Source organism: Emericellopsis atlantica (genome assembly GCF_019669845.1).
Source record: "Emericellopsis atlantica unplaced genomic scaffold F5Z01scaffold_6, whole genome shotgun sequence".
NCBI classification, from domain to species: Eukaryota; Fungi; Ascomycota; class Sordariomycetes; order Hypocreales; family Bionectriaceae; genus Emericellopsis; species Emericellopsis atlantica.
In genome coordinates, this window is record NW_025764708.1 from 683339 (window position 1) to 704823 (window position 21485).

At 57.8% G+C, this 21485-nt stretch overlaps 8 protein-coding genes across 8 annotated transcripts; 3 read left to right on the forward strand and 5 right to left on the reverse strand.

Annotated features, from left to right (window-relative positions):
* Positions 1–202: 202 nt before the first annotated feature.
* F5Z01DRAFT_487536 (uncharacterized protein) lies at positions 203–3021 on the reverse strand. The gene is made up of 3 exons (XM_046260138.1): positions 2859–3021; positions 673–2777; positions 203–548 (listed from the first exon to the last, which is right to left on the reverse strand). The coding sequence occupies exons 1-3, from the start codon at positions 2870–2872 to the stop codon at positions 535–537; spliced, it is 2133 nt and encodes a 710-aa protein (XP_046120694.1). The 5' UTR covers positions 2873–3021; the 3' UTR covers positions 203–534.
* Positions 3022–3389: 368 nt separating this feature from the next.
* On the reverse strand, positions 3390–6001 carry F5Z01DRAFT_649047 (glycerol-3-phosphate dehydrogenase). The gene has a single exon (XM_046263067.1). It carries the CDS (start codon positions 5706–5708, stop codon positions 3678–3680), a length of 2031 nt encoding a protein of 676 aa, XP_046120695.1. The 5' UTR covers positions 5709–6001; the 3' UTR covers positions 3390–3677.
* A 1222-nt stretch (positions 6002–7223) lies between these two features.
* On the reverse strand, positions 7224–8898 carry F5Z01DRAFT_487708 (MIP family channel protein). The gene is made up of 3 exons (XM_046260139.1): positions 8425–8898; positions 7830–8355; positions 7224–7770 (listed from the first exon to the last, which is right to left on the reverse strand). Exons 1-3 carry the CDS (start codon positions 8757–8759, stop codon positions 7594–7596), a joined length of 1038 nt encoding a protein of 345 aa, XP_046120696.1. The 5' UTR covers positions 8760–8898; the 3' UTR covers positions 7224–7593.
* Positions 8830–9977, forward strand: F5Z01DRAFT_487790 (uncharacterized protein). Its single transcript, XM_046260140.1, has 2 exons — positions 8830–9368; positions 9449–9977. The coding sequence occupies exons 1-2, from the start codon at positions 9039–9041 to the stop codon at positions 9824–9826; spliced, it is 708 nt and encodes a 235-aa protein (XP_046120697.1). The 5' UTR covers positions 8830–9038; the 3' UTR covers positions 9827–9977.
* Positions 9978–11103: 1126 nt separating this feature from the next.
* Positions 11104–12484, reverse strand: F5Z01DRAFT_487808 (uncharacterized protein). Its single transcript, XM_046260141.1, has one exon. The coding sequence runs from the start codon at positions 12103–12105 to the stop codon at positions 11203–11205; it is 903 nt and encodes a 300-aa protein (XP_046120698.1). The 5' UTR covers positions 12106–12484; the 3' UTR covers positions 11104–11202.
* Positions 12283–13888, forward strand: F5Z01DRAFT_618149 (glycerol kinase; the record flags this gene model as incomplete). The annotated part of the gene is made up of 2 exons (XM_046261018.1): positions 12283–12428; positions 12490–13888. 2 exons carry the CDS (start codon positions 12283–12285, stop codon positions 13886–13888), a joined length of 1545 nt encoding a protein of 514 aa, XP_046120699.1.
* Positions 13889–15156: 1268 nt separating this feature from the next.
* F5Z01DRAFT_680111 (fungal-specific transcription factor domain-containing protein) lies at positions 15157–17506 on the forward strand (the record flags this gene model as incomplete). Its single annotated transcript, XM_046265575.1, has 2 exons — positions 15157–17210; positions 17266–17506. 2 exons carry the CDS (start codon positions 15157–15159, stop codon positions 17504–17506), a joined length of 2295 nt encoding a protein of 764 aa, XP_046120700.1.
* A 125-nt stretch (positions 17507–17631) lies between these two features.
* Positions 17632–21481, reverse strand: F5Z01DRAFT_703573 (putative 3-hydroxyacyl-CoA dehydrogenase). The gene is made up of 11 exons (XM_046266425.1): positions 21179–21481; positions 20735–21120; positions 19696–20684; positions 19211–19649; positions 18995–19058; positions 18797–18853; positions 18556–18741; positions 18333–18498; positions 18263–18283; positions 18083–18209; positions 17632–18034 (listed from the first exon to the last, which is right to left on the reverse strand). Exons 1-11 carry the CDS (start codon positions 21353–21355, stop codon positions 17743–17745), a joined length of 2904 nt encoding a protein of 967 aa, XP_046120701.1. The 5' UTR covers positions 21356–21481; the 3' UTR covers positions 17632–17742.
* Positions 21482–21485: the final 4 nt, after the last annotated feature.

The following is a 21485-nucleotide window of genomic DNA, read 5'->3' on the forward strand; positions in this document are numbered from 1 at the left end:
TACTGTTATCCACGCCAGTGCTCTCCAGTGTCTCCATTCCATGCTTGATCGACTGGACGACGCTCCTGGGTCCTGAAGGTAAGTCGGCCAATGCACCAGCAGCAGACGCGTCCGTTCGTGCTGCCCGCTTGTGTACAGCAGGCTACTCACATCTGACCAACGCCTGGACAGCTTGCACCGTGCAGTCGTCCCTCGTCACTTGCCTCCCGTTGAACCCTACAAAGCACAGCAGACCGACGGCCTTGCCATCCCCAAACTCAATCTCGTGGACCTCCTCCCCCTCGCCCGTGTGGCCCCAGTGGCCGTATCTGGGGCTTTCGCACCCGTCTACAGCAACCCAGGACAAAGCGGCGATTCTGTGTCCTTCGCCATCCGTGGACAACGGCCAGAGCCAGACGCGTAACTTGGCCAAATACTGACCACCGACGTCCCACGTGTCGTGTACGTAGTGCTGTCCAGCCTCCCTCTCCTCCTTAATGGATTTCCCAAATAAACACCAGCAGTCCTCCGGGACAGACGGGAATGTATCTGGGCCTACGGACGCTGTGCTTCCATCCGCCATGGTCAACGTCACGCCAACCAGAGGCAGCGCATGAGGCTCGGCCGTGTGACACAGTGTCGTTCGAACACTGGCTATCGCTTGGCTACAATCCAACCAAGCCCGGACAGCGCAGTCATCCGGTACAGACTTATTACGGGCGCTCATCTGCCTTGAAAGTAACGTGAAAGCTCCAATGCAGGAACCAGACGTTGCGAGGCCCTCCGCCAACCCTGTCGGTTCCCAGCGTGGGCCGCCCACCTGCTGCGAGGCTTCCGGTGAAACGTCCATTTCCAGCCAGTTAGATGGACTATAGAAGCCCCCAATGGCCTTCAGGTTGGGTGGCGGCGACGAGCCTAGCTTTGACCAGTGGGCGAAGAATCCGGGTAATCGTTTATTGGGGCTCTCTCTGGCGGGAAATCTGTTCTCTCTGCCATCGGGTTGTCCAATGACAAGCTGCCGGTTCCTGGTGGTGACGAAGCGGATGCTGGTAGGGATATGGCTGATGCAATAGTAGATGCACAGAATCCCTTCGCCGCCGGCTGCGTCAATGGTTAGTGTCTTCATGGCGTTGAGACACGGACCAATGGTGCGGTCAGGCTGGTTATCGTACGTGACTCTGAAACCACCAAACAGAACATCGGCCGAGATGGAGGTAATGTGGGAACGGGTGTACCCTACTGCGTCCCAGATGAGGTGCTGCATGGGCTCGACGTCTGCGACGAGCCCAAAGTCCCAGTACCCGCTGTGAGGCTCGCCTGGAGCTGGCCCTCCACCTGACCCTGGCCCCTGCCTAGGGAGTTGATGGTGCCACATTCTACCTTGAACAAGGCTATACTTGTCATCGTTGTAACTGCGCTGTCGGTAGTTGTTGGCACCAGCTCGCCAGCTTTGGTGACAGAACAGACCGAGCCGGCACAGCACGCCAGAACCGGGGGATTGACGGACCTTGAGCCCGACAATGAAGTCGCCCTCGGGTACGTGAATGACCTTCTTGTCACCTCGTTGGCAGCCTACTTTGACAGACGCGCCCTCTCCGACAGATGCGCCCGGTTTGGTCAGCAAGACATCCAAACCCACAACCCGCCTCAGTGCATGTGTGGCCATGCTATCTTTCACCTCTCTCGTAGCAGTAGTGACGATAATCCCCGTGACCCAGCTATCGTTTGGGATATGGACCTTCTCAATCCTCCCTGTCAACGCCCTTGTGCTTTCGGCGAGGGTGCTCTCTGCGTGATTGATGGCATCGAGGTTGGCAATTTCATCAAACTCGTTGAAGCTGATCACGAGCTCCAGCTTGGCGCGATGGAGCAAGTGAGGCATTGACATGAATGCGATATTGGTGGTTCTGGCATCCTTGGGCTCTGGCAGAACCAGGCTTGCAAGGCCTTCGTTCTTGGCCCCTTTGAAGACTGATGGCTCGTTTGCTCTCTCGCACTGTTTGGCAGCCAAATTCCTCATGTACGGCTCTGCAATCTGAGGCAAGGTTTCCTTCCAGATGCGAGCCCGATTCGCTAAACCCCCAACCAATTTACGTCGTTTAGGGTTGCTGCGTCTGGACATGTCCCTGTACACCCAGCGCCAGTCGACGTCGGTCGCGTTTCGGGCTGTATCAGGCATATCGAACAGAAAGTCCATGTCTCGCCTGACAAGTTTTTTCCAGAAACGGTTGGGCAGTTCCTGGTTGCGTACTGCCCGTGACGCCAGACGGAGTTTGCGGATAGATGCTAGTGGTAGCTCCCCTAGGATCTGTTCCAGAACCTCAAAAGGCAAGCGACTGAAGGGGTCGTTTACGGCCGACCGTAGCTCAATATGCCGCCCCTGCGCCGAAGGCCCTTCACCAATCTTGGGTAAGTCGTTATAATACAGCTGCAAATCGGGTATATCGAGGGGCGACATCACGAACCACTCTCGCCCCCAGGCTGGCCCCCAGTACTGATCCATCTCGTCCGCAATCTTTCCATACTGCAGTTTATCGAGGCAGCAACTGCCGCCAGAGAGAGAGCACACCGTCTCGTAGAAGGCTTCAGCATCAAGCTCCGCTTCACCGGTCTGCTTGAGGAGAAGGTCGCGGCATTGGTCGTGGAAGGGAATGGCAAGGGGTTCCGATAGTTCGACTGGTTCGTACATTGTCATGTTCTTCACGGTGCCGGCGAGAGGACCCTCTGTGTCTGGAAAGGTGACGTCGGCGCTGCCGTACCCTGACTCTCTAGCAGGACCCGAGATCCAGGCTCTTTTGCTCACGAGGTCGCGTCAGTAGGTGATGGGAGCGGAGCGCTCAAGCGCGGTACGAGGGTATCAAATGATTATGAAATGAGACTCACTCGGGGACATCCTTGCCGTATTCTTCTGGCGTTTCGCTAACTACCCTGAATTGGTCCAGCCAGTTCAACTTGTCGTCGAAAGCCGAATGCAAGACGCGGGGGTCGTAATAGTCCGTGTAGTGATGCAAACTGTCGTCGTCGTCGTCGTCGTCGTCGTCGTCGTCTTCTCGCGCCTCGCCATCTCCCTCTCTCGCTCTCGCCTTGTCGTGGCGCGCGATAGCCGCGGCAATCTCTTCTGGAGGGGGCTCATCCCAGTAAGGCTTGCACAGCGGACCGCCGCAGATGGCACAGTAGAAGTCCCAGTCTCCCATGGTCGTAATTGAAGCTGGGCAGAAATTCTTGAGGGCTGCTGGGCGTTGTCGACGCCGGAGAGAGGCCCTGTGGTTAATTATACCGCCGTGGGGATGGCGGGGCGCTGTTGCCTGGTGCTGCCTGCGCCAGCCTCACGCTCGTTCACGCTTGTTTCACGATTGTCTGAAGACGTTCAGTTACACGGGCAGGTGGTCACATGACAGGAACAAAAGCACATGAGTAAAGCCTAGTATTTCATGAAACGGCCGTCATGCCGATACCATAATGTATGTATGTAATCTGACAAAGAGAGCCCAGGACAGGAACCGCCCATCTTTCACCAATCATCCAAACGCCGAGCCGGGGTAGGGGTAGGGGGAATATAATAATCTCCATCATCAAATGCAACTCCCAGCCTATGCAAATCGAGAAAACCTTCTCTCACAAAAAAGTGGTACATCGTCATCTTTTCTCGTCCTGTTGAATGCGAACATCAAGATCACGCTGCTCGCTCGCTCGCTCGCTCACGCCTTGGTCTTGGCGCTCAGGGTCTGTCCGTCAAAGTTGGGGATGCTGCCCGACACAGTGGCCACGGCCTTCTCAGCGCCGCGCTCAATCTTGCGCGCCACGTTGCCCTTGAGGACGTCGTTGCGGGTCACATTGAGCTGGTCCTCAGGGAGACCCATGGAGCGGAAGAAGAGCACGGTCGCCTTCCACTCGTGCTCCTTGCGCTTCTCGTCCCAGGAGAGCTCCTCGCCCATGACGTCAATGACGCGAGGCAGGACACTGAGGGCGGACCCGACGTCGAGGAAGGCGAGACGGGTGCGGCGGGCGATGAGGTCGGCGGCTGTGCAGGCCGACTCGTGGTGGACGCCGTGGCGAATCTCCGCCTCCACAAACGGGAAGGCGGGGAGGAGGCGGGATGTGGCGCCCTGCGTGGAGAGGACGGCCCAGGCGCGGTCACCGTAGTTGGAGGCGAGGTGCTGGGCAATGTCGAGATCGATCGAGTGGTGCGCGGCAATCTGCGAGGCGAGGTCGGGCGAGAAACCGTGGGCGCCCACCAGAGGGGTCGTGAGCGTGCAGCACTGGCCGGTGGTCTCGAGAGGGGGCATGGCGCCCGAGATGTCGGGAAGCGTGACGGGCTTGGGGGTCAGGTTGAAGGTCTTGATGGCCTCATCCACGGCGTCCTCAGCCATTTGGCGGTACGTGGTCCATTTTCCACCAGCGCAGGTCAGGAGACCAGAGGGCGAGACGGTGACGAGATGCGAGCGGACGAGAGATTCGGTGTTCTTGGCGTTGGGATCCTTGACCAGGGGGCGGATGCCGGACCAGCTAGCCAGGACATCGTCGTTGGTGAGGGCCGCGTCGGGCACAAAGAGCTTGTTGACCTCCTTGAGGATAAAGTCAACGTCCTTTTGCAGTGCGACCGGCTCGTGCTCAACCTCGCAGGCATTGTCCGTGGTACCAGCCAGCGTCTTGCCCTGCCAGGGCAGGACGAAGACGACGCGTCCGTCAGAAGTGGCGGCATCGAGAAGACCCATTCCGTTGGGGCACAGTTTTCCAGGGAGCATGACATGGGCACCAGAGGCAGGGGCGACAATGGGCTTGCGCTTCTTGTCGTCCATCTGCTCCACGGCGTCGGCAAAGGGACCAGTGGCGTTGATGACGCCCTTGGCGCGGACGGAGAAGGCGGGCGAGTCCTGGGCTCCCAGGACATCCTTGACCTTGACGCCGCGGATCTTGCCCTGGGCGTCCTTCTCGAGATCAGTGACTTCGACGTGGTTGAGGACCGTGGCACCGTAGAGAGCAGCCGTGATGGCCAGCGACACGTTCATGCGCGAGTCGTTGTGCTGACCATCGTAGTATACCAGGGCACCGATGAGATTCTGCTTGCGGAGGAGAGGGAACTGCTCCAGGGCCTTGGACTTGCTCACGTAGTAGGAGCTCTCAAGGCCCTGGGAGCCAGCCAGGAGATCGTAGGTCTTGGTACCAGCCCACATGTACGGGACCTGCCAGTACTTCTGGAGCGGCAGCAGGATGGGGAGCGAGCTGGACAGATGGGGCGCAATGTTCAGAAAGGTCCTGCGCTCGCGGAGCGCCTCGATGACGAGCTCAAGCTGGGGGTAGTCGAGCGTGGTGACCGCCTTCTCGAGGTAGCGCACGCCACCGTGGACGAGCTTTGTGCTCTTGGAACTGGTGCCGGAGGAGAAATCGTCCCTCTCGACCAAGGCAACCTTGAGACCTCGGGTGATGGCATCGACCGCGATACCTGTGCCCGTCGCACCACCGCCAATGATGACCAGGTCGTACTCCTCTTCGTTTGCGTCGCCGCTGCGGCGTAGGTCGGCGAGCTGCTGCTCGCGAGGCTTGAGATCAGGGAACTTGGGCGGGATGATGCGACCGGTGCTGGCGTCACGCTTGATGTCGGCAATGGGCATGCTGATGGTGTGTTTTTTCGAGGTGCCCAACGCAATGGCCGTGCCACCGACACCGACGAGGGCGACGGTCGCGGCGGCCACCGCGGGTCGACGAAGGGCAGAGAGGCGTGAAGCCATGATGATTGCGGGTGGCCTCTCACCAGCGGTTCGATCCTAGGCAATACTCAACGGCCTCGATGTGAGGATGGAGGAGGAAGATGTATGGTAGGCGTCCACGGGACAATCAATGATAGGTGGAGGAATTAATTCAAAAAGGGGATCGGGGAGGAAGAAGAAGGAAGATGGGGAAGAGATGATAGTATGGTGGTGGTGGTCGATGGGATGTTTAAGCAAAGCGATTCCGGCGCAGCGTCATCATTCGTGGAATCGATCCAACCCGCACTGGCACTGGCAACGGGCAAATGAACCCGTCGGGAAAAAAAGGCAGATCACAAATTTATGAACACGGTACTAATTACTATTCCATCGACTTTTCCACCTCGCTAGTCCTCGCGACTGACCAGCAGAGTCCAGTCCAGCCAAGTCCAGCCCAGCCCAGCTCAACCCACGGCATGCCTGCCCGCCTGCGCGCGCCAGCAATGCGAGAGAGACAACCCATTCAACGCTTCCCACCCCCGTTCACTTTCATTGTCAGTCCCTGGGCTCCGATACTTTCCCCGAGCAGCGCGACTCGAACAGTGTCCCCACGTGGGGAGCGCATCCAGTCGTTCTTCATGATTGTGTCGCGGGCAACTTTGAGAGACGGGACAGACTTTGTGCATGTCGTCACTGCGGCGCACCACCTGCTATGCATCTCGGCGGATGAGTACCGAATGGTCGCGCTAAATCTCGGTGCGGCTCGGTTGACCGAGCCGACAGCGAGGCGCTAATCATCTTGATCTCCAACTCAACTCTCCTGGTCCACCACACTTGTGGAACTTGTGGGCAGCAGCATGCCAAGGGGTTTGAAATCGTACCAGCAGAACCGACTCTTCCGGCTGGCGGACTGTTTCTTCAGCGGCGTGTCCGTAAAACCCAAAGTGAACAAACATCAAAGTCCACAAATCCATGCTTGGTCATGCGCGGCGAAGAGACTTCTGCGAGGCAGGTGGCCAAGTCCACGGAGGTCCATCTGCGTACGAAGTCATCGCTGGCCCCGTCGAAATGGTCTGTCTGGGGCTGGGACTCTGGACACTGGAATCTGGATTCTGGGACTCTGGGACTTTGATGCCCCCAAGCCACGTTGCTCCTCCCCAGATACGACTCTGTCAACTCTAAAGTCATGATGAGACATTTGGAGTTTGCGGGGGCAGCTGGCAGTACGTAGCACGCATGGTGGCACTCTGCTCGTAATCAACACTTGTGCACGTACTTTTATCAGTGTTCATACGGAGTACTCCGTACTATTATAGTAATGAAGGCTACAGCGGGCGATGGTCTGGACTCTGCGCTGATCTGCCCCGCTCGACACCAGAGTATTCCGAGACAAGACGCGGGCAAAAGTGAGGCGTGAACAGCGGCAGGCAGAGCAGCCATTCTGATCGTCGAATATTATTATTTCTCCGTACGTCCTCCGGGCTCCGTACAAATGGCTGAGGAGTCATGCCAGCCCTGCGCCGGACCATTGGCCCTCAGAGGACGGAAGAATTGTTTCGCAGTGTGGCGTCCACCAGTCCCATCGGGCATCGTCGTAATCTTACCGCGAGCGCCCAACATTATGCGTGGGGGAATAGAGCCACAACGTGTTAGTACATGACTGCGAGCTTGCGCCCCGCGTGCGACATTCACGATGATTCATCTTTCGGCCATTTCTTTTTTGAACTTGAAACATTTCTTCGATTGCAGAATGAGTCGCTAAACAGCTACATGTATCTGGTCGTGAATGACTGGACTGTTTCCCCCACGCTTCCCTAAATCAACGCCAACAACTCCTTTTGGTATTTTTCGTTTTTTTTTTTCCCGCCAACATGGACATCTCTTCCGAAGAATACATGCGACTCATCCACATCGGACAGTGGGCAATCTACACCTTGGAAATCTCCTGAGCCCGGTACGTGTTGGACCACGTCTTGCGGTTGGGCTGGGTGAAGCGCTTGAGGCCCATCCAGGGTGTGTTGATCGGGCTCTCGCCGGTGAAGATGAAGACGTCATACAGGAACCCGCCAAAGGTGCAGCCGAAGAAGGGAGCGACCATGGGAATCTGGTCAATGTTAGCCTCGGGAACATGGCAAGAGTTGGATCACTGGGATGGTGGCTTACCCAGAAGTAGTAGTTGCCGGCCGACCAGACCTCGAAGGGGTAGCCGACAATGTACGAGACGAGACGGGGACCAAAGTCACGGGCCAGGTTGATCGCATAGCCGGTTTGCCAGCCGAAGCACGCGCCAATGCCGAAGATCAGGAAGAAGAGGGCGAGAGGCATAAACTTTCCGGCGTTGCCATTGTGGGGGTCGGCGAGGGCGAAGATGACAAAGATGAGGATGGTGCTGGACACGAATTCGGACCACCACATGGCCTCGGTCGTCAAGAAGTCGGCAGGGTACGTGCAGAAGATGCCGGCGGTCAACATGGTGCGCTGGGTGCCGCCCTCCAGGTTCGAAAAGGCCTGGTAGTAGGTGCCGTACATGATGAAGGCGCCCGCCATGCAGCCGAGCAGCTGACCCATGAAGTAGACGGGGAACTTGCGCCACGGGTGGCCACGGTAGATGCAGTTGGCGAGGGTGACGGCGGGGTTGAGATGGCCGCCCGACTTGGAGGCGACGTACACGCCGAGCATGACGCCCAATCTGGGGAGATGGTCAGTTTCATGTTTATTTTTCACGAGTTTTTTCACTCGGAGAGAAATTGGTGCTTACCCCCAGCCCCATGAGATACTCTGGTAGTTGCCCTTTTGATCCTCCGACAGGATCACCTGCGCGACAACGCCGTCGCCAAACAGGATCATGATCATGGTACCGGCAAACTCGGAGAAGAAGTCGCGGCCGTACTCGCGGAACTTGGACCAGCGCAGCTCAGGCTCGAGCTCGGCCTGCATGGGCGGCGCGTGGCTGTCGGCTCTGGCGGAGATGTTCTCGTCCTGCGACATGCTGCCGACGTTTTCGAACTTGTCGACGGGGATGAAGGTGGTGCTCTTCTCTTGGTGGACTGTCGACACACTGTCGTTGGAGATGTGGTCAACCGCGGCGGACATGTCAAGCAAAGCCCTGGTGCGAGCAAGTGAAGACCCAAAGAGGTGAGATGGGTAAATGGTGGAGGAGAAGATGGAGAAGTAAGGTCGCACTGAGGAAAGACGATTCTGGGATCAGCAATGCAACCCGGGGGGGATGGAGGCTTATTATGCAAAGATGGTTTGGCAGTGTCCCCACGGGGTGGTTCAAGAGAAAGGAGGAGGAGGAGGAGAGACGGGAACTTGTGAGGAGTTGGACCCCGTTGCAAAGTCTCTGCTTGCCGCTGCCGAGTGGATGGATGGATGGAAACCCGCGTGTTCCTGGAGTCCGGATGGTTCGCGTACGTATGGGGCCGCCTTTGGATTGTCTGGTCCGCCTGGATCCGTTTCTTGGGGATGGTTCCAAGTTCACCGAACTTGCAGCAGAGCGATCCGGAGAAGCGACGCTATCGGATGACAGGCAGTGCCACCAAGTCAACGACTGGAGGGGGCTGGAACGGACGGGCCTGGGGATGCCACGGGAAGAGGGGCGCGTCCTGGGCTTCTGGGCTTAGCGAGGTGAGATCCGGGGATACGTCCACGAGGTGCAGTTGGTGTTGTGCAGGGTCAAGGACAGGCTTGGATCCAGGTGAGGTGAGGTCCTGTCTGGTTGATGGCCTGGAATTGGAGAGTGTGGCGTTTCACGAATGGTGTCGATGGCTGACACTTTTGAGTTTAGGTTGGTCTGGAAAGAAGATTGGGAGGGAAGAAAAGAAGAAAGGCTATCATATCCCCGTGGCAAAGCCCCCAGCCCAGCCCAGCCCGCGCCATGTGCGAACGATGATGATCGAGCGCGGACGAACTCGTGCAGTGTCACTGCAAGGACGTATGTGGGGATGGCGACACTAGCAAAAGGTGGAGGGGGTCCCATCGGCCCATCCATCCTTCAATGGGGCCAACTGCCAATTTTTCCTGGCGTCACCAAAAGTCACCAACGGACCGCGAGAGGTGGACCCCCATGTACGGACACGGACTGGAGGCGGCGAATGTCAGTCGGTCGGTCGGTGCTCGCGATGCTCGCACACGGCATTCACTCGGCTGGGTCGGTCTAACGTCAACAAGTGTCAATCTGGGGATCATCAGTACAAACGCACGCGACACAAGCACGGCACCGACAAAGCGCCAGCCAACGCTTGCTTCTTTCCCTGCGCATCAGGACAGCCGAGGTGTGTCGAGGAACGAGGACTGCAGAGTGCAGGCTGGGGATCGCTCGGACGTCCGTTGGTCTGCAAGCAGCCATTGCGCCCGCGCGTCATCCACCAAAAAGTGGTGCCGGCGCGGACGCTGACACGACGTTTGATCCTCCTCAGCAGAGTACTACCGAGCAGAGAGCGAGAGATCGGGACCCTACCAATGCAGCCTCGGACGGCCGCCACCGATATGCTTCGCCATGGAGACAAGCGAAATGATAATCCGCACTGGCCGGCGCCTTACACGGAGCAAAACACTGGGTCACGGACGCGATCTGGGTCTCGAGATCCATGGACCCTGCTTTTGAATACCGAGCCTTTGCGAAGCTTGGTCACCTTTGTGGAACCGAGTCGGTGCATGCCCGAGATGCGAGGAGTCTGGGCGTTCCAGTTTAAAATGTCTGCGCGCAGCGAGAAGCGACAGCTAATTGATTAGGGCGCTCACACGAAGTCTGATCCGTGACACTCAGAGAGTCAGAGAAGGTGACTGGCAGTCTCGCTTCTTCCCCGCCTTTTGCTCTTCTGCACGCTGCCCCGATTGCGACGCTGATGCGCAGAAGGACGTAATGCCCCGTGCTGCGATTCGCTCCCGGACGCCATTGACCGCAGATCCCGTCCCGTCAAAATCACACGTAACTTATGATTCCTTGGTAGTAAGGCGTTCGCCGGTGGGCGGTGGCGTTTCGAGTTAGAACCACTGCAAGTCAGTGCATGGCCCTAACGCCCGGGGCACTGCAAGATGGCAGCCTAGTGGAAGGCCCACTAATCCATTCCAGAAGCCTACCTAGAAGGGGCATAGGCCCGCTGGTGCAAGGAAGATACGGCAGGTGAGATTCTTGGCCTGCTGCGCGTACGCAAGAATGCTCCGATTGTTGGCAGGTACCTTTTGCAATGACTATTGTCTGACTACTGCACGTACAAGTGCTGGCAAGCAGACACTCACAACGGATCTCAGCACATGAAAACGTAGTGCGAAAAATCCACACATCGTAGAATCGTGTCCAGCGAGCGCCAGCAACGTCATGGATCGAGCGGGCCATCCAGTACCAAACTTTGTTTGACTCGTGCCGGGTATGCTAGCTGATCAACCTCGCATCATGGCAGCCTACACGTCATGATAGTGTGTGTTGGAGCGGCCGCTGCCACCAGCCTCCAGGAGAGGAGGGACGGCACTGGAACCCCGCGACTGGCCGAATTCATAGCCATCCCGCCATTGAGCATCACATGGCCAGATTTCTTCACGAATCGCAAAGACTATTAGTCCCTCCAGCCCTCTGTCCCGCGTCCGATTCAGCGCCAGCGCTGCAGCCTTCAAGCCTTCCATGGCAAAGTGGACACTCTGGGAATGCCGCTTGTGCATTCGTCCTCGCTGACATTCGGCCCGTGGTGCAGTAGTGTGTTCGCCAGTTCCTTCGCGTGGGCTTTGAAACCTTCGAACCCTGCTTTCGGTGTGTCGACACCGAGGACCCGAGCCTCCAACTTCCAAGCCGCACCTTTTGCTCCCCAGCATCACGGACTTCTCGGGGCCTGTGGGGGAATGGCCTCGGCTGACCTCGAGAAACGCAGGTACGGCATCCTGTCCGTGACAAACAGCATGGCCCTCGTGGCCTTGGACAAGGCCGAGCACCGCAATTCCCCATCATGAACCACGCGCACCTTGCCGTTTGAGGAGCAAGTCTGGGGTTACTCCGTTCGAGCCCTGTCCCTGGGCCTCCCCATTTGACACGCGCCATTTTGACGGAAGCCACCTGCTGTGATGCTGTACCCGGACCCCCCCCTGACATCTCTCCGCCAACCCCCTCACTCTCCACAATCCGGGGGCCTGTCGATTTGGAGACAGACATGGATGGGAAGAGGGGTACCATCCATGCGCCTCCGTCAACCGTGACGAGCGAGCGTGGGGAGCCCAGCTTTTCCGCTGGGTGAGGGAGTTGGCGCGCGTGCAAGAACACACATTCATCCATCCATCGTACGTAGTACCACACCTTGGCGATGCGCACGCGAGGGCTCGTAGCCCGCTCGCGCGCTTCTGCCCCGTGGAGTTTCTTCAGCTGGCCGGACGCCAACGTAGCTGTAGCCCGCAAGGCCAAGGAGGGGGGGAAAGACGTACAAATATTTCCCTGCCCGTCACCTCTCGCCATGTGATCGTAGCTCTTCCTCTCTCCCACACTGCCCCTCCTCGCCGTCGTTCTTATTCAAGTCGCGTATTTCCCAGACGTTTTCTCCCCCGTCGTCTTCTTGCTTTCCATCCCCCATCTCGTGCTCTTATGCTCAAGTCAATCCTCCCTACCAGACTCAAAGACACAGCAGACGCCATCATGTCTCCCGCCACAGCCCCCACCATTTCCTTCATCGGTGCCATTGACCAGGGCACCACCAGCACGCGCTTCATCATCTTCAACCAGAAGGGTGAGATTGTCGCGCAGCACCAGATCGAGTTTGAGCAGATCTACCCCCAGCCTGGGTACGTTTCACTACCACCCTTGTGCGGACAATGAAAGCAAAGACTAACCGGGCAATCACAGGTGGCACGAGCACAACCCCGACGAGCTCGTCTCGTCTGTCGAGGAGTGCATTGACGGCGCAGTCGCCCAGTTTGAGAAGCAGGGCCACTCCAAGAGTCAGATCAAGGCTGTCGGCATCACCAACCAGCGCGAGACCACCGTCGTCTGGGACAAGAACACTGGCAACGCCCTCTACAATGCCATTGTCTGGACCGACACGCGCAGCCAGGACCTCGTCCGTCGCCTCAAGCAGCGCCTGGGCGCCAGCGAGCTCACCTCGCGCTGCGGCCTGCCCCTCTCCACATACCCCTCCGTCAGCAAGCTGCTGTGGATGCTCGATAACGTCAAGGCTGTCAAGGAGGCCTACGAGAACGGCACCCTGGCCTTTGGCACCGTCGACACCTGGCTGACCTTTAAGCTGAACGGCGGCACCACCAAGAACGTCTACGTGTCGGACCCCTCCAACGCCTCGCGCACCATGTTCATGAACCTCGAGAAGCTCGAGTACGACAATGAGCTGATTGACTGGTTCCGCCTCGACCGCAACAAGATCAAGCTGGCCAAGATTGTCCGCTCGTCGGACAAGACCGCCTACGGCTCGCTCGCCAACACAAGCCTCCAGGGAACCAAGATCATGGGCTGCCTGGGCGACCAGTCCGCCGCCCTCGTCGGCCAGAAGGGCTTCACCCCCGGCCGCGCCAAGAACACCTACGGCACCGGCTGCTTCCTCCTCTACAACGTGGGTGACAAGCCCGTCTACTCGTCGCACGGTCTCATGTCCACCGTGGCCTTTGACTTTGGCCCCGGCAAGTGCATGTACGCCCTCGAGGGTAGCATCGCCGTCGGCGGCTCCAGTGTCAAGTTCCTCGTCAACAACTTTGGCTTCATCGAGAACTCGACCAAGCTCAGCGCCCTCGCCGAGACGGTCGAGGACAACGGTGGCGTCACCTTTGTCACTGCCTTCAGCGGTCTCTTTGCGCCCTACTGGATCGACGACGCCCGTGGCACCATCTTTGGCATCACCGCCTACACCCAGCGCGGCCACATTGCGCGCGCCACCCTCGAGGCGACCTGCTTCCAGACAAAGGCCATCCTCGACTCCATGGGCAAGGACTCGGGTAAGGATCTCGAGGAGCTCGCCGTCGACGGCGGCATGTGCAACTCGGACCTCGTCATGCAGACCCAGTCCGACCTGATCGGCATCCCCGTCAACCGTCCCGCCATGCGCGAGACCACCGCCCTGGGTGCCGCCATCGCCGCTGGCTTCGCTGCCGGCGTCTGGTCCACCTTTGAGGAGCTCCAGGAGGTCAACCTCGAGGGCAGCACTTTCTTCAAGCCCCAGATCACCGTCGAGGCCGCCGACAAGCGCTTCGAGCGCTGGGAAAAGGCCGTCCAGATGAGCAAGGGCTGGGCCAACTAAGCCTGAACGGACAGGGCCAGGATGCCGTGCAACGTGGGAAATGAATGGGCTGCTTGTGTGTTTTGTATGATACCATGCCCGTAGGCGTTAGAGCGAATTGACTGGGACTTTTCTTGATAAACGTGTCTGCCCACTTGAACAGAGTGAGAATGCCAATGTCGTGATGCCCTCATGGTTCCCTCGAGCCATCGAAAGTGTGAGAGGATGCAATGCTTTCGTCCATCATCGTCATCATCATCATCATCATCCAAGTGAATGTCTCGTGAGACGCGGCTGCCTGGATCCGTTCTCTGCTTGAGAAAGGGAAAGAGAGACCGTGGAATGCGAGAGACGCCAGAATCCAGATCGCACAGTGTCGCACACTGTGTTTGAGTGCTGTATCGGGCGTCGTGCACAGTGTAGCTTCCGCAAGCCCGGGCATTTGTTCCCGAGCGCGCCTTCCTTCCCCAGCCAAAAACTCACTCCACGCTCTAAACCTTTTGACGTCGGCCGGAACCGTCAATCAGTCAATCGCGCAGCGATTCCTTGCTGCGCAGGCCATACGACACGACTGCGACACGAGGAGGCTCCAAGGACCATCTTATACCTCGGATTTCTTATCTCTGCTTGCATCAGATCAGCTGAGCGCGCACAATCTGATGGAGTTGGACTGAGAGAGACTCGGGCAAGAACACCGAGTGCACCGAGGACCGACCAGACCACTGCCAACAAGGAGGCACACCCACCCATAGGCCAACCATATCGACCAGCCACTGCTTCATAGCCACGCAAAGAGGCGACAGGAGGCGAACCATCCGTTGCATCCTTGCTGGCATGCGATTCTTTGGCAATTCGCATCGCAGCCAGACGTAAAAAGAGGAGGAGGACCCGCTACCATCTCCCGTCATCGCTACGCCAAACCCGTGGACACCGAGAGATTCGCAGCTCGAGGCACTCCGTACCCCATACGTACACCGCATGCATTGAGGTCTAGTACTAGGATCTCCATCACTAAGCCCTGTCAACACTGGGACTCTTCACCACCGGACCGAGGCACCTGTACTTACTACTCACTCACTATTTGGGTGAGCTGTGAGCATCGAGTCCACCATCCTTCGGGTGTCGGTCGAGACTCCGATATCAAATGCCCGTGCTCATGCAGAGCACTGCTGGTCTGCTGGGCAATTGATTGACGACAGGTCTACGTACGGACACGCAGGCTAGTCTGGAGCATTGCGTCCCCACACCCCAAGCACCGGGCCCCTTAGCCAGGGAACCCATTTCACGCCATGGCCGACTCCAGCACCACCGCTCCTCCTGCACCTCCGGCCGAGGATTCGGGCATGGAGTACGAGGAAGGTGACACCGTTGATGCCTCGAGCGGCGACGAGGCGGCCCACAATGATAACGTCGCCTCGTCCGATGCCAACCCGAAGAAACGTAAGAGGGAGAAGCATCAGAAGACCTCCTGCGAGCTCTGTAAGGCACGCAAGGTCAAGTGTGATCGTGCTGAGCCAGCCTGCTCCTGGTGCGCGCGACACAACCGGACATGCGTCTATCTCGAGAGGCAGAAGCCTGGGAGCCGCATCGGCTTCGGTCTCGAGTTGGAGGCCAAGGTCAACAAGATTGACGCCTTGCTGCAATCACTCGGTCGCCGCCTCGAAGACCACATCGAGTCCCACGACAGCCCCCATGCCATCCTCAGCGGGCATCATGGTGACCTGCCCCAGCGCGCCGGGGTGCCATCATCGACAGCACCGTCCGGGACGCCGACATCGCAAAATGGCCCCTTGACGGGGTACTGGCCTGGCAGTGACGCGCCTGACGTAAGTCAGTATGGTATCCAGCCGCCGATACCTCCACCAGTGTCATCACAACAGCAACACTCAAAACCTCACAAGCAGCAGCAGCCGCCTCCCAACAGCATCCCGCCCGCTTCAACGCCCTACAGCCATGGCGCCGCACCGTCGCCGAGTGTCACAGGGCAACGGCCTGCCCCCGCTCTGACCGACCTCCCGCCACAGGACGTCATCTACACCCTCGTCGACCTATACTTCAAACATTGTAACACGTGGTGCCCGATCCTTGATCGGAAATCCACCTTTGGCATCTTCTTCGGATCAACCTCCATGGGCGAGGCTGACCGTGTCCTGCTGCATGCCATCGTGGCGACGACCTTACGCTTCCTACGCGACCCGCGGCTATCCTACGAGGCGAAAGTGCATTACCACGCGGTATCTAAGCGAAATGTGCAACTGTACGCCATGGAGAATGTCAGCATCGACGCCATCAAGGCCCTCGTCATTCTCTGCCTCGATGAGCTGGGCACTTCCAACGGCCCAAGAGGCTGGAACATGCTGTCCATGCTGGCGCAGAATATTCGACAACTCAACCTGGGCGACGAAACCGCCGTGTTCATGGTCACCGACAAGGAAGAGATGCCAGGCACAGGCTCGGTACGACGCGTCATCACAGGCCGCCCCGAATCGTGGATCGAAGACGAGGGTCGACGCCGAATCTGCTGGATGGTGTACCTGCTTGACCGCTACGCGACCATCGCCACGGCCGACTTTGACTTTCTGCTCGAGGAAGTTAGGATGAAGAGGCTACTCCCTTGCTCGTACGATCTGTTCTCCCGAAACGTACCGGTCGAGACACAAACTGTCACATATAACGACGACGGTACGCGTGAGCCGTACACTGTCAACCATCCCGAGAATCTAGGCTCGTTCGCGTACCACTGCGAGATCCTGCGCATTGTCAGCCGGATACACAACTTTCTGCGGACGCCCGTCGACGTCACGTCCTCCACCGCCATGTCGTCCTGGGGGGCGACCTACCGATCTCTGGATTCCTCACTGGATGCATGGCTTCAATCATTGCCGAGCGAGTATTCGAAAGTGTCCGCCTTGTGCCACTCGGATCCCGCCAGCCGGGTAGCCAATTGGTTTATGCTACACAGCGCCTACGTTGTGGCCGTGGTACGACTGCACTCAGCCGCGGCCTATCCGACCGTTCGGTCCCCCGTTTTTCTGCCATCTCACTACGCTACGCAGCGGTGTCTGTCCGCGGTGCAGTCGCTGGGTGACATTGCGAGAGACGTGTACGAGGCTGATGGTCTTGATCTTCTGGGGCCACCCTTTGCGTTCTCCCTTTGGGTAGCAGCACGGCTTCTGCTCGTGCATGCGGCAACAGTGGGCTGCGCGGTCGACCCGCAGATCGAGTTTCTTATAGAGACCCTCAACCACGTGGGACAGTACTGGGAGCTGGCGAACAACTACGCCAAGGTCCTCACGCGAGCTGTGCAGATGGGACGGCAAAGCGGTTATGCCGCGATGAGAAAGTGAGTCTACCGTTGCCAGAGTGGTCCATGGTGCACCAAGGCTAACGTGACGAAGGAACGCACACGACATAATGACATTGACCTCACGAAATCGACGATCCGGGATAGAGCCCCTGACCACGAGGGTAACCTCGCCCGCCGAACTTGACAACATGGATCTCTTCAACTTCTTCAATGTTCCGGCATTGGCCGAGACGACTGCAGGGCAGACGACGTCCCTGCTCGGGACGGGCGTGACGGGTGCGCTGCCAGACCCGGAGCGAGACTGGCTTCGATACGGAACACCGTACGGTTGAACGAGTATATTTGAAAATATCGATTCCTTTTTACATGTATATATACGGGCGCAGGGCGCATTGTTTAGAGCACGCAGTCTACAAGGGACGAACGGGGCAATCTGATTTATAAAACTTGACAAAACATTGGCTGAGACATTGCTTGTACATGGAGCTATATCAAACACTTTCGTTAGGCAAACGAAATACAGAAAAGGACAGTACCCTCGAACCCACGGGTAGATCGACAAAGTGCATCAAGTATCCTTCCTTGCGTGCTCGTAGAAACCTTTGCCACTCTTCACGCCCAAGTCTCCCCGATCCAGATAGTTCTTGAGGTACTGTCTCGGTTCCTCAGGCACATCCGCCCTTGCCTCCGCATAGTGCTGCTCAATGTCATAGACAACATCCAGACCCACGACATCCATCAGCTCAAAGGGCCCCTTGGCGGTCTTGAGGATGCCTCGAAAGATGGCATCGATCTCCTCTGGGGTTCCTGCACCCTCGGACGCGGCGAGAAGCGCCTCGCGTTTGATGGCAGCCCATATCCTACATTTGTGAGTGGTCTGGTCGTTGATGGGGAAGGGGGTCACCTACCGGTTATACAGATATCCCATTGAAGGCTTTCGCACGTGGAAAGGTTCGAACCCATGGGCCGCGCATCGGTCGAGCATGAGCTGCACATGTGCTTGGTCTGTGGTCTCGTGACTCATGATTTCAATAGCTAAACCTTGATGAGCATTGAATGTACGTCAGAGGCAGTTCTTGTTCACGAACCTGGCGTCTCGGGCGGCCAATCTTGTTTACGTCAGTCGGGAGTTTACACCCACCAGTGACCAGGACTTACACGTGTGTGCGCTGAGTATCCGACTCTTGTGCGTTAGATCCAGATCTTTAATGATTTCGCCACACGAATAGCTGCTCGAATTGGAGGCAACAATGACATCCTCCGGTGCCACAGAGTCCAGTTCTTGGAGAATCTTTTTCTTCAACGGTAATCGTTCGGGAACGCACTGCCATTCGAGTCAGCTACCCGCACGCAGTCATCTCCCGTGCGCCATCCTTCATACCTCGACCACAAGCCATGAAGACTGCAAAGCTTGACCCAGCTCGTCGGGGAGATGTGTCACAATCTTGCCCGTCGCTGAGCCCTTCGCAGACCATGACGCCCGTAGCTCCTCGACAGCTCCGATGCTAGCTTGTAGCTGCGACGGTTGCGCATCAATGAGATGGACATCCTGTCCTTGACTTGACCACTGGCGTGCCATTAGCGAGAGCTGTTGAGTGACCTCAACGATAGGGACCGCGTACCATGAATGCCAAGCGTCGCCCTTGTGTCCCGGCGCCCAGGATGGAGACGCAGCGCCTCTGGGAGCCAGCCACAACGGCCGAAATGTCGCAAGTAATGTTCTCCCCCATTTTGTCGTCGAAGAGAAGCAGAATGAGGAGCAGAATGCGCCCGCAATAGTAAAATTGCAGGTCGTGACGACGTTAAGTACAAAAGGCGACGAAAATGAGCGGATCCGATAACCTGGAGATCCGTCCCCACGCTTGTGGGGGAGGAGGTCGGTGGCTCGGATCCGACAGACCATCGGATCGTGGAGATGCGAGAATCTGGGGCAGCCTCGTACGGGGGCGTCGCAAGCCCTGTGCCGCTGCGTACTTGTATAGTGTATTCCCCGCGAAGATGCTCACTCTGCAAAGTACCCATGCAACGTTTGGTACGGGTTATTTCCGTGCTCCCCTTCAATCTGTCGCACCTTGGCGGCCTGGATGGACTTGGAGCTCTGGGGCAGTAGATCTAGTGTCTTCTCCATGGTTGCGCGCAACGTCGCGTACGAGTCCGGGGTAATCTTCCCCACGCTGTAGTCCCTTTCAATCGCTTTGCGGACGAGCTGCATAGCCGCCACGATGTGGTGGGGGTACGGGTCGACAGCCGTGAGCGGTACAGTGATGGATGTGGCGTGGCCCTGGGCCAAGGCGCTGTTAGGGTTGATGGAGAGGGTGAACATGCTGTTCAGGCCGAATACCAAAGTGTCCATGACCGTGTTCTCGGCCTCGGCGGTGAGCACCTTCAGATTCGCCATCAGGTCAAAGCGCTCGGTGGCCTCGACAATATCCACAAGCATGAGGATGCTCAAGTGATAATGCAGCATCAGCGAGTCTACGTGTGTCAGTACAGGTTTTAAAAGACAACAAGAGGTACTTACACCATCGCAACCGGGTGTCTTGGTTCAGGAAATGCATGCGCCGTTGACATGCCTCAAGATGGGGCCGGAAGCTCACGTTGAAGTATTGGATCGACTCCACGACCGCGGCGAATGCATTCTGGACTCGGTCTTCCTCGTGGCCGTCCCGGAGCGCCTCTTTGAATACGGCGGTGAGTTTCCATCCCCAAAGTTTCCAGGCTGCTGCAGCTCCCACGATGCGATTCGCACGATCGTCGTCAATGTCGATACTGCCAGGCAGCCACTGGTGCGACGTCTCGACAAACATCTTGGCCGACGAGCGCACGAGACGCCATGATAGCTCTTCGTCGTAACCAAACAGACCAGATGACAAAAGGGAGCGGCTGTTGAGTGTCAGCGAGGCTGAGGTGTCGAAGGTGAGTGCGGCCCAGTGCGCTGTGCTCTCGGCCATCATGAAATCGGAGGTGCCAAGTGAATCCGGGCTCGTCGGCATCGGTGGACGTTTGGAAAAAGGCGACACCTTGGAGCCACTGAACTGGAGATTCCTGTGACGTGCACGTAGTATCTGGATCTGCTGGAGGGCGGCGTGCACGCATGATTGTCCCGAGATGCCATCCAACTCCTCGTCTTCCGAGATGCTCGAAGGTATGGGCGTCAGAGCAAAGAGAAACAGAGTGAGCATGGATCGATACGATGGCCGATTGATGACTCTGAGCATGTCGCGCCTAGCGTGTCTCCATAGTGCTTCGATCGACGCACTGCGATCACGGCCTTGACCTGTTGCACTCGACGAGGGCACCAAGGGCAGCCACCTGGCCGAGAAGGCGACAATGGTCATGCGCAGAGACTCGTCAATCTGCCGGTCTCTGACCATCTCGGCGTGACTCAGGTCTCTGGGTGATGTTGCTGAATGATCAGGCATCCTATTCTCACTGGCCATCCATTGGTCAAGCTTGCCGCACAAGTCGGAGATGCGCACGTATTTGTCTGCGCGGCTGTGCTCGCCCGTCCTGTTGCCATCAGTTCGTGTATTTTTACCTTTGTGCGCACGCATACTTACGCGAATGGATTGCAGAAACGCCCCATCCACGACCCAAACACCGAGTCGAACCCCGTCTGGTAGATGGCCGAGAGCCAATACGAGTCGAGTGCACTGATGATCTCTGGGTTGAGGATACCGACTGAATTGCTTGCCGGCGAGATAGCCATGTCAAAAGAGCCTGCAGCATTGTCCTGCATCAGGTGGCCAAAGGGTGACGGCCAGTCTGAGGGGTTTGATGAGCGAATGCTTGCGGGTCGCGCTGCCACCTCGTCTGGCAGCTCATGCTGGTGAATAGAGAGGGCGGAATCACTCATTGACAGCTCCCTCTTCTCCTGGCGGCTTTTCTTGCCCTTGGCCGTTTTCGATGCCTTCTTGGCCGTGGCCGTCTTGTTCTCTTTCACCCACTGCAGTCGAGTTAGTCTACTCGTGTCTCACAAAACGTCGCGCCATGTCGCTGGGCACCTTGAAAGTACAGCTCTTCTTCCTCCTCTCGCATCTTGAGCATATGACATCCACGTCGCCTACGTTGTCCTCGCCCAATTCTTTGGCGCGAACGACCGCGTCGCAGGCCACGCGTGACCGACGGCACTCATCACAACTCGAGAACTGTGTGCGCCGCGTGACAAGGTCGCCCTGCATGATGAGAGGTTTCTTGTGCGCCCATGAAGTTGAAAGAGCCCGCGAGACTGCTGTTGGATTGGCCTGGGGTCACGATGATGGTTTGATGTCGTCGCCGTATGGTCCTCAGACTCCTCACGATTTCTGATCG

What these genes read in the sequence shown, in the direction of transcription:
- F5Z01DRAFT_649047 (XM_046263067.1), bottom strand. Translation starts at nt 5,708, where the DNA reads ATGGCTTCACGCCTCTCTGCCCTTCGTCGACCCGCGGTGGCCGCCGCG.
- F5Z01DRAFT_703573 (XM_046266425.1), bottom strand. Translation starts at nt 21,355, where the DNA reads ATGCAGGGCGACCTTGTCACGCGGCGCACACAGTTCTCGAGTTGTGAT. An exon ending in GGCGACGCTTGGCATTCATG is followed by an intron (nt 18,742 to 18,796) that starts GTACGCGGTCCC and finishes ATGGCACGCCAG; the next exon opens with TGGTCAAGTCAAGGACAGGA. An exon ending in GATACTCAGCGCACACACGT is followed by an intron (nt 18,284 to 18,332) that starts GTAAGTCCTGGT and finishes GACGTAAACAAG; the next exon opens with ATTGGCCGCCCGAGACGCCA.
- F5Z01DRAFT_487708 (XM_046260139.1), bottom strand. Translation starts at nt 8,759, where the DNA reads ATGTCCGCCGCGGTTGACCACATCTCCAACGACAGTGTGTCGACAGTC. An exon ending in AGTATCTCATGGGGCTGGGG is followed by an intron (nt 8,356 to 8,424) that starts GTAAGCACCAAT and finishes CCATCTCCCCAG; the next exon opens with ATTGGGCGTCATGCTCGGCG. An exon ending in CCGGCAACTACTACTTCTGG is followed by an intron (nt 7,771 to 7,829) that starts GTAAGCCACCAT and finishes AACATTGACCAG; the next exon opens with ATTCCCATGGTCGCTCCCTT.
- F5Z01DRAFT_487808 (XM_046260141.1), bottom strand. Translation starts at nt 12,105, where the DNA reads ATGGCGAGAGGTGACGGGCAGGGAAATATTTGTACGTCTTTCCCCCCC.
- F5Z01DRAFT_487790 (XM_046260140.1), top strand. Translation starts at nt 9,039, where the DNA reads ATGGAAACCCGCGTGTTCCTGGAGTCCGGATGGTTCGCGTACGTATGG. An exon ending in CAGGCTTGGATCCAGGTGAG is followed by an intron (nt 9,369 to 9,448) that starts GTGAGGTCCTGT and finishes GACACTTTTGAG; the next exon opens with TTTAGGTTGGTCTGGAAAGA.